The sequence below is a fragment of the Camelina sativa genome, chromosome 7 (genome assembly GCF_030686135.1).
Source record: "Camelina sativa cultivar CO46 ecotype springtype chromosome 7, ASM3068613v1".
Lineage (NCBI taxonomy): Eukaryota > Viridiplantae > Streptophyta > Magnoliopsida > Brassicales > Brassicaceae > Camelina > Camelina sativa.
In genome coordinates, this window is record NC_141886.1 from 30,715,366 (window position 1) to 30,724,870 (window position 9,505).

Genomic DNA, 9,505 nt, shown 5'->3' on the forward strand with positions numbered 1-9,505 from the left:
CACCATTTCAAACTTTGCCTTTTAATCACCATTGGAAACTTGCCTTCCAATAGACGGTAGACAAAGGCAAAAACTTTCTAGAACTTTCAAAATGTAAATGATGATATTTGTGACTAAAACAGAAACTGGATTGATGTATGTTCAACCTTTGGCATATTGGATAATAAAATTCTTGTAATAGACTAATAAATTCACATGTTCCCTGATATAAAATAAATTTATGAAAAGTGTCGTCATGGCAAAGAAACTCGTGAGCGATATTCTGCGAGTGCCCACAACGGATGAATGTTTCTATATGCAGCGTAGTGTAACGTGCAGTTCTTCAAAAATACTCCGGTTGCTTGCTGGAAAAGTTATCAAAAAGACTTCAATTAGCATTTTTTCTTCAAATTCCATCAGCAAACAAATCACAGAATATAGTGTCCCCAGCAGTCTAAGATCTAATGAGACCACAAAGTCGGATTTTGAACCATTTTGGTCTTAGAGAAATGTACCTGTTGAGGAAAATCTCCACTCACCAGTTGTGAATTGATGATAAGTTTTGCAGCACAGTGAAGAGGAACCGGATCTCTCTCCGCCTGTTGTTTAAAACAATCGTCATATATAGAGCTGTGTCACTAACAACTAATTTCGCCGATAACTTTTGAATGTTTAAAACCTGTCCGGCGTGAATGAGACCCATCAAAGCCCAAGCAGTTTGCACCACGTTTGATATCTCCCCTTCTTGTTCTATGTATCTCTGCATAGATCATGAAATTTAGAGTGACTGAATGATCCTACATTAAATTGATTTCATTGAAGCGCATACCTTTGTGGAGCATGAGAGGTAGCTTTCTCCCCAGCCTCCGTTGTCTTTCTGAGTTGCAAGAAGAAAATGAACGCCTTTGCGCATAGCCACACAGTCATTGTAAGTTTTACCAGCAGCTGCTAAGCCTGCAAGAGCAAACCATGTACCGTACGTGAAGCAAATACCCCAGTTCCCGTACCTGTCAATTAAAAGAACAACTGTTATTAATTTGGTTTGTTTAGATATCTGTGAACAAAATTCTGAATCGTTGCAATTGTTACTGTACCATGAACCATCAGGCGTTTGCATGTTTTCTAGGTAATGCACAGCTTTGCTGATGAAAGTGGTGATCTCCGTTGTCCTGTGATCTGGGAAGAGTTGCTTGAATAGACTCAATGCTTGGATTGCAGATGACGTGCACTCGCAATATTCATGCTCAACCACAATGTCCGAGAACAATTCTGTGGGATTGAACAACTGAGACAAAAGTATAGAGAAGATTATGTGACCGCGTTCAAAAAGTATGTGTTGGTTGTTTGAAATCAATTTATGGTTTTTGGTTCTTACTTCCAACCATTTGGGAGCACCAGCAGGCTCCCAGGCAGATACACCTCCGTTTTTGCTCTGAAACAAGTGAAACTGTCACGACCTGCACACGGGTATTTATTATAGACGATATTAATTTTATGACTGATAATGCTCACCTGTAAAGTGAGCAGGATATTAACAGAATCATAAAGTCTCTCTGGGTCTTGTTTTGGGCCAACAATATCCGGTGCCAACATCGAAAACAGTAGGCAGCACTACTAGACCAAAAACAGTAAGGATGCATATACTACTTGGGATGCTCAGTAAAGAACATGTCAATGTGTTCGGTTTACACCGACTGAATTACCTTTAAGCCATCAGCTGTGCAGTCTGAAACTTGCCATCCGTGATCTCGGTCGGAAAAGGTCCAGGCTCCTTTAGATATATGACGATACATGCTTTTGAAATCACCTGAAGGGTTCTCTCTAACCTTCAATTGTTTTTCAATTTGTAAGCCAATTTTCTATTCTTCAAAAGAAACACTTAGTAGTAGTGTTACAGTATATGCTGCAGGGGATGTCGAACCTGTGAATTCTTTATGAACTCATGTCCTCTCCTGAGTACATCAGAGATTTCACTGGAGAGATTACTTGCAAGTAAAGCTTGCATCGCGAACCCTGTATCCCAAAGTTGACTTCCAAAGCTCTGCATAAATCTGTGCCGATCAACTATTTTTCGATTTCTTACCAACTCAAACTTAGACAGCATAACAAAATTGGATTTCTTATCTCCAAGGTCATACCTGCATTTTCATCCCATCTTCGGCCACCCACAAGTAGTCGGAGATTCTAGCAAGATGCTTCTTGAAATAATCCCCGTCCGGATCTTCAACCCAACAAGCTAACATGCATAGTACCTGTAGAAAGAGACAGTAGTCAACTCCAGCTTCTCTATGCTTTCTGTCTAAGTGTATAATGTTCTTACCTTTTCAACACACCCAATGGTGATATAACGGCTATTTTCATCTTCATAGTGTATGTGTTTCATTGCCACCTGAAGGGATTTTTGCCTAAGAAGCTTGATAAATGGCCAACGTGCAAGGAAAGGCTCCACGAAGATAGAAAGACTGTCCCATATCAACTCTTGAACCAGCGGACGGGGATAGTATGTATCTTCCTAAGGTCAAGTAAGGGAAATGTCTCGGTGTTCTTTTCAGGGAAAATAAAATCCTTAAGAAAAATGATGATACATCCTAACATTCTTACCTTTGCACTAAGATGGCAGACTTTCTTCCAGTTGATTTCTTCATAAGGCTGTAAGTACAATTCTTTGCGGAGTTGTAGAATCAGAGGCGTTATTGGTCCAACAAACCGCTTCCCATAGAGATACGACATTGGCAAATAAACCATCCGGCAGTAGCACCACATTTTCCCTGCAAGAATCAGTTTCCAAATTTAGGTTTTGGCTCAAACACAACAAGGTTCTGTTGGACACAAATCGTATTTCAAGATATCAAGAAACAAACCTGGATTCACGGGAAAGAAGGAAGGTAAGATCCAAAACTCAGGAGGCATTGGGATGCTTCCAGACCAGTCAAATACACCAAGTATCTGCAAACAACAACAACAAAACATAAAAAAAGACTGATTATAATACAAACATTATTAGTCATAAATAATTAGATTACCAGATGATCTGAAATACTTACCGAAAGCCAAGTTTTACCCCAAGAAGGTATGTAGGTGACACCACCGTGGAAAAGAATCCATTCTCGGGCTCGTCTACACGCATTTTCATGACCTCCATCAGGACTTTCTCCAAGTATACGCATGCATATGTAATTTAGCGCAGTACAGAACATTGTGCTATGACCTTCAATGTGTAATCCCCACCCACCATCTTCCTTCTATGGACAGAAAGTCCAACATGAGCACATTGAACAAGATACATCTCGTTGGGGAGCTATAGGTAACACTGTATACCTGATGACAGTAGATGTATCGTAGAATCTCTCTTCTATGTTCTGAAGTTAATACTTCATCAAGATTTCCCGTGATATATAGACAAAACACCTACACAGTGTGTACCGGAGCAACAAAGCTTCAGACTTTCAATTTCTAACATTCCACTTACACGAGAAGAACCAAATCACACTGATCCCAAATCCAAATTCTGTCACCGACCCATTGAAATTATCGATTTTCCCTACTGCAAGATGAAATCTCTAATCTCTGATCCTACAAATTGAAACGGCGAAGAACAAAAACTTACCAACGGCGGAAGGAAAAACAAAGGGCCGGCGTTTTCGGCCGGCCAGTGACCGTCTCTGGCCTGCAACGCCGAGAAGAAACGAACACCTCTCCGTAATGCATTCGTCGCCGTTTCGAATGTTATCTTATCGGAGCCTTCAACTTTCACCGGCGGTATCACTTGCTCGAACTTTTTCTCTTTCAGAAACTGTTGACCAAAATTTGTTACTTTTTATAAATAACAGATACATTTCGTAAATAAGCTTTTCTTGTGGGGCTTTTCCTAATTTCACAAAATTAACAGAACGTTCCAAGTATAGTAGTTTTTACAAAACCTGCATGCGCCACAAGAGGTCACTGCTTGCTTTAACATGAAAACGATTCTCGTAGAAACTCCGGCGAGCCTCAACGACGGCGTCTCGTTCTTCCGGTGAGCCTCCGTCAGGATCAAACTCCCATGTTTGCCGTCCGACGAAGTTGTTTGTAGTGAATAAGTAAGGATCATCTCCGTTTCCTTCTCCTATCTTCAACCTCCACATTACAAAAACTGTGAGAGCTAGCTAATACATGGTTTCGTAAAACGTTCACATATATTTTTATAAGTGGAAGTAACTTTAGTTTAAGATAAAGTATGTGGAATTTTGGTAAATCTATGATAATAAAACACCGACAAGAACATGTTACTTCTGGGATGATAGAGAATTTAAGAGACACAAAAAGAGATTACTTGTTGGTGGAAAAGATTTTGGTTAATCTTGGATACGTACATAACTACATACATATAATTATAATACATTTAGATAACTTGAGAACATACATAGTCATGATACAATACAAAAATATAATACATATAAGTGTGGATCAATAGTTTGCTTATTCAGTAGATTACTCAACCACCTTCATATAAATAATAGCTTATTGCAAAATAGAGGTCATGACTTATATGATCCCAAAACCATAGTCAATGAAGTTATGATGGATCTAACTTCTTCTCTCTGATGAAGGTTTTTCATATGCCAATGGGACTCGTCTCCTATACTCTGCCAGTGCCCAAACTGGGAATATGTTTCTGTATGCTGCGTAGTGTAACAAGCAGTTCTTCATGAAAGCTCCAGTTATCTCCTGCAAAAAAAATACAATTTTTGGACTTTTTCAAAATTTATGCATTTAGTTAGCATCAATTCAAGAAAGCGTCTTTCAAATTAGCAATGTAGGTGTGCCCTTGTTTGTCTTAGAACAGAAGAAAATCTTAGGCAGCAAAAAGACCAGCCAAAAATTTAGAGTCTGCGGGGTTATAGCTCATCAATTTCTTCATAAATCTTATGAGGACATGTCTAATGCTTTTAAATGAGCAGCTTTTTGTGTTAGCTTTGTTTAATGTTTCCAAACGTACCTGCTGAGGAAAATCGCCATTCTCCAGTTGGGAGTTGATTAAGAGCTTCGCAGCACGGTGAAGAGGAGCCGGATCTCGCTCAGCCTGTAGTGTGAGATTAGAAGAAACAATTAATGACTTTCATATGGATCTTTTCTATGGCGAGGAAGTAAAAGTTCTCAGCATATCATAATCTGAACCTGTCCAGCATGAAGTAGACCCATCATTGCCCAAGAGGTTTGCACCAAGTTTGATCTCTCCCCTTCACTTGGAATGTATCTCTGCACACCAAACCAAGTATATTTTTTCTTGAATCAGTGAACTGGGAAAAAGACGCTTACATTGCAATGATTATTAAGTGACTATACCTTTTTAGGACATGACAAGTAGCTTTCACCCCAACCTCCATTATCTTTTTGAGTTGTGAGAAGGAAATGAACGCCTTTACGCATAGCCAAACAGTTGTTGTACGTCTTTCCAGCAGCTGCAAGACCTCCCAGACCAAACCATGTACTGTATGTGAAGCAAACTCCCCAGCTTCCATACCTATCAAGCCAAGATTTGTTGGTAAAACCAAAATCTTTGTGAACAATTTCACTGTGTCTAAAAGCTAATTTATATAATACCATGAACCATCAAGCATTTGTATGCTCTCTATGTATTGTACGGCTTTCTTGATGAAAGTGTTGATCTCTTCTGTCCTGTGATACGGATATAGTTGCTTGAACAGGATCAAAGCTTGGATTGCTGATGAAGTACACTCATTGTACTCGTGCTCAATCACAATGTCAGCAAATACTTCAGTAGGATTTAGCAACTGAAACACGAGAAAAAAAGTGAAAAGATGTTTATGAGAATTACTTTCCTGGGATTCATAAACATTGTGATACAAAATCTCGATGTGATTTCGTACTTACTTCCAACCATTCTTGTCCACGGGCAGGCTCCCAAGCAGTTACACCTCCATTTTTACTCTGCAGCCAGAGCACAGAAACAGAAAAGTTTCTTATCATAAAAATTTGAGTTAGTGTGTTCTATATATGGTATAAAGCTCACCTGTAAAGACAGTAAGATAGTAACAGACTCATGTAACTGTTCAGGATCCATTTTCGGGCCAACTACGTCAGGTGGCATCATCGAAAGCAACAGGCAACACTACAGCAAAACCAAGATAAGTGTGCAGATTAGGTGGAAAGCTGACCAACTTGTTAGCATAATCGAATTCTGACTAATCACCTTAAGCCCTTCCGCTGTGCAGTCGGAAGCTTGCCATCCATGATCTCGATCAGAGAAAGTCCACGACCCTTTGGAGATGTGACGATACATGTTCGTATATTCACCCGAAGGGTTCTCTCTAACCTTAAGAATTCTCAGCTCTGTAAGACAACTTCACTTGTTCTGATAATTCAAAGTCACAAAAATCATACTGTAGAGGATATCGAACCTGAGAAATTTTTAAAAAGTCATATCCTCTCCTCAGTACATCTGGGACTTCGTTCGCGAGATTACTTGCAACTAACGCTTGGAGGGCAAACCCCGAATCCCATAATTGACTTCCAAAGCTCTGCAAAATACGTGACTCATAATTTTTCTATGTCAAAACGAATTTTCCATAAGGTGACATAACAACAAGATTCCGAATTTTCATTGACACCTGCATTTTCATCCCGTCTTCTGCAATCCACAAGTAATCAGAAATCCTTAAAAGATGCTTCTTGAAATGAATTCCGTTGGGGTCTTCAACCCAACACGCAAGCATGCACAATGCCTTCAAAAAGAAATCTGAAGTTCTTAGTTAATTCGAAGATACATTCTGAGTACTCCAGCATTGCTACACAGGGACTGTATTTGTTTTACCTTTTCAACACATCCAATGGTAATATAACGGCTATTTTCGTCTTCATAATGTATGTGTTTCATTGCCACCCCAAGAGATTTTTCCCTTAAAAGCTTGTTAAACGGCCAACTTGTAAGAAACGGCTCAGTGAAGATATAAAGGCAGTCCCATATAACATCTTGAATTTGCGGATGAGGACAGTATGCATCTTCCTAAGGTACAAAGTGGAAGGTTTTCTGTAAAATTTTCTTCCTGAAAAATCTATATAAACAAGGAACAGCGACCGATCTTACCTTTGCACATAGATGGCGTGCTGTATTCCAGTTTATTTTCGCATAAGGCTGCAAGTAAATTTCTTCGCGTAGTTGCAGAATAAGAGGACTTATTGGACCAACAAATCTCTTCCCGTAAAGATAAGACATTGGCATGTAAACCAACCGGCAGTAACACCACATTTTTGCTGCATATTTTCGTTAAACGGTGTCAGACTAATAAGTACAGAAGTGATGACGCAATTTCAAGAGCTCAAGTTTTGATTGATTATGACACCCTAGTCACCACATATTTTACTGTAAGTAAAGCTAAGATGTTTGAGATGTTAAGAAACAAACATGGATGTATAGGAAGAAACGAAGGTAGGATCCAAAACTCTGGAGGCATGGGGTTGCTTCCTGACCAATCAAAGACACCAAGAATCTACAAACATTCAACGAAAATTAAAACAAACTTCCGCATCTATTTTTCACTCAACAGACTAAAACAAACAAGCTTTGGCTATATTACCGAAAGCCAAGTTTTACCCCAAGAGGGTATGTAAGTTGCACCACCGTGGCCAAGAATCCATTTCCTGGCACGTGTGCACGCGTTTTCTGGTCCTCCATTAGGACCTTCTCCAAGAATGCGCATACATAAGTAGTTAAGTGTGGTGCAGAACATCGTGCTGTGGCCTTCTATGTGTAATCCCCAGCCACCATCTTCGTTCTGCAAAAATGAAAAAAAAAAACACATGTCAAGGGTGATTGGAAAGAGTCTATAAAGTTAACATAAGAGTTTATAACGTCTATAAGAAACCTGGTGACAGTAGATATATCGGAGGATCTCTCGACGATGCTCTGTAGTGAGTATCTCATGGAGATGTCCAGTGACGAATAAGCAAAATACCTGTATCTTACAAACATAAGAAACATCATCCCTCTCTCTCCATAGCCGAACTTGGATAAAGTCTCGTTTTTTAGCCAAAAAAAAAAAAAAATGACTCTTTTCAAATCTAAAACACTAATTTGTTACTCGTAGTAGTAGCACCATTCCCTAAAGACTAATTCTTATATGCACTGAACAGAAATTGAGAGAGAGAGAGAGAGAGAGAGAGAGATACCAAAGGAGGAAGGAAGAACAAAGGACCAGCATTTTCAGCAGGCCAGTGTCCATCACTTGCCTGCAAGGCCGATAAGAAATTGACACCTCTCCTTAACGCATTTGTAGCTATTTCGCTTGTGATCTTATTGGCATCTTCAACCTTCACCGGCGGTATAGCTTGCTCGAAACTCTTCTCCTTCAGAAACTGCAATATTCATTGGACAGAAAATTTACCAAACGCCATGATTTCAACTAAAGATGGCTTGAATCCATATTATAATCAGCACAAAACGGCCAATCTCGATTACTGGCAAACCACTCTTAATTTGCCTTATATCACCGCCGTTTGATATTCAACTCCGGTTGAACCCAGTCGAAGAAACAAACCACGATTAGGCTTCATGTGGCCAAGATGAATCGAGAGGCCGGTGATCATTCCCGGTAAGTTTACCGTCGGTCGCAGGTTAAGGACTGTAATTGAACCTTTGACTTCGGCTTTGACCTGTCTCGCGACTTTTCTTCCCGGCGATATCTTTTTAGTTTATTTATTTACATTAAAGCCCTTCTGTTTATAATCATTTTACGATTTGAGGTCATATCTTTTATAATATTTGTTTTTGCCTTTTCATTAGGGTTAGCAAAAAACTCAAAATATGTACCTAACCCATATATAATCACGTTCTTTATCCAGTTCCATGTTTATTACGACAACAACTATGGGAACATATATAATTGTGTAAAAGATTTGTTACATGCTTCTATATTTTCTCACAGATTTATGCCATTTTTTAATTAATCTTGTTTAAATATATATATATATATATATATTTATTACAACACTTTAGTTTCACTGGTTTAAGTCTTCTTGATAATGATAGGAAAAGAAGAATTTTAGCAATATATTCAATTCACTTAGTAAAAATAAAAATATATATTCATTTGTAAGTTTTCTTCGTGGTTTGGATTGTCAATCCTTACTTTTAATTTATAAAATATGTTATCAAAGAAAGAAAGAAAAAAAAGATACCTGAAGACGCCATATGAGATCGCTGCTTGCTCTAACCCGGAAACGATCATCAAAATATTTCCGGCGAGCTTCTTCCACGGCAGCTCGTTCATCCTCTGTGCCGGCGTCGGGATCAAACTCCCATGTCTGCCGTCCGAGGAAGTTGTTGGTGCTGGACAAGAAGGGCTCTTCTTTGTTTCCACTTGCTATCTTCAACTTCCACATTCCTTTAGAGATCTTAATTAATTATTCACCTCAAAATATGGCATATCGTATGCATCGTCTACTGAGTGCACGTAATATATGTGGAGAAAAGAAGAGAAGTATAAGGAGAATATTGAATTTGATTTACAAGCACACGCACACGCAT

The 9,505-nt window shown here is 39.0% G+C and overlaps 2 protein-coding genes across 7 annotated transcripts; both read right to left on the bottom strand.

Annotated features, from left to right (window-relative positions):
* Positions 1-106: 106 nt before the first annotated feature.
* Positions 107-4,110, bottom strand: LOC104703235 (beta-amyrin synthase). The gene is made up of 17 exons (XM_019227979.2): positions 3,900-4,110; positions 3,587-3,772; positions 3,298-3,387; positions 3,024-3,221; positions 2,841-2,925; positions 2,581-2,747; positions 2,300-2,491; positions 2,118-2,231; positions 1,901-2,020; positions 1,683-1,805; positions 1,492-1,590; positions 1,355-1,411; positions 1,074-1,264; positions 809-986; positions 659-739; positions 495-578; positions 107-344 (listed from the first exon to the last, which is right to left on the bottom strand). Exons 1-17 carry the CDS (start codon positions 4,101-4,103, stop codon positions 234-236), a joined length of 2,280 nt encoding a protein of 759 aa, XP_019083524.2. The 5' UTR covers positions 4,104-4,110; the 3' UTR covers positions 107-233.
* Positions 4,111-4,340: 230 nt separating this feature from the next.
* On the bottom strand, positions 4,341-9,505 carry LOC104703236 (camelliol C synthase). Of its 6 annotated transcripts, none has more exons than XR_015561364.1 (17): positions 9,157-9,427; positions 8,149-8,334; positions 7,845-7,940; positions 7,557-7,754; positions 7,385-7,469; positions 7,067-7,233; positions 6,794-6,985; positions 6,591-6,704; positions 6,381-6,500; positions 6,173-6,290; positions 5,993-6,091; positions 5,854-5,910; positions 5,563-5,753; positions 5,305-5,482; positions 5,137-5,217; positions 4,958-5,041; positions 4,341-4,686 (listed from the first exon to the last, which is right to left on the bottom strand). XR_015561364.1 is itself a non-coding variant. In XM_087457425.1 (17 exons), the coding sequence occupies exons 1-17, from the start codon at positions 9,358-9,360 to the stop codon at positions 4,546-4,548; spliced, it is 2,310 nt and encodes a 769-aa protein (XP_087313551.1). In that variant the 5' UTR covers positions 9,361-9,505; the 3' UTR covers positions 4,341-4,545. The 6 variants fall into 6 exon arrangements, 5 of the variants coding, with proteins under 5 accessions (XP_087313551.1, XP_087313552.1, XP_087313550.1 ...); XM_087457425.1 differs by having other exon boundaries at positions 6,173-6,295; positions 7,845-7,934; positions 9,157-9,505; XM_087457426.1 differs by having other exon boundaries at positions 6,173-6,295; positions 7,385-7,444; positions 7,845-7,934; positions 9,157-9,485.

What these genes read in the sequence shown, in the direction of transcription:
- LOC104703235 (XM_019227979.2), bottom strand. Translation starts at nt 4,103, where the DNA reads ATGTGGAGGTTGAAGATAGGAGAAGGAAACGGAGATGATCCTTACTTA. An exon ending in ACCTCTTGTGGCGCATGCAG is followed by an intron (nt 3,773 to 3,899) that starts GTTTTGTAAAAA and finishes TTTGGTCAACAG; the next exon opens with TTTCTGAAAGAGAAAAAGTT. An exon ending in GTGGAGATTTTCCTCAACAG is followed by an intron (nt 345 to 494) that starts GTACATTTCTCT and finishes TAACTTTTCCAG; the next exon opens with CAAGCAACCGGAGTATTTTT.
- LOC104703236 (XM_087457424.1), bottom strand. Translation starts at nt 9,360, where the DNA reads ATGTGGAAGTTGAAGATAGCAAGTGGAAACAAAGAAGAGCCCTTCTTG. An exon ending in CCATTGGATGTGTTGAAAAG is followed by an intron (nt 6,705 to 6,793) that starts GTAAAACAAATA and finishes TTCTTTTTGAAG; the next exon opens with GCATTGTGCATGCTTGCGTG. An exon ending in GCACAGCGGAAGGGCTTAAG is followed by an intron (nt 6,092 to 6,172) that starts GTGATTAGTCAG and finishes GTTTTGCTGTAG; the next exon opens with TGTTGCCTGTTGCTTTCGAT.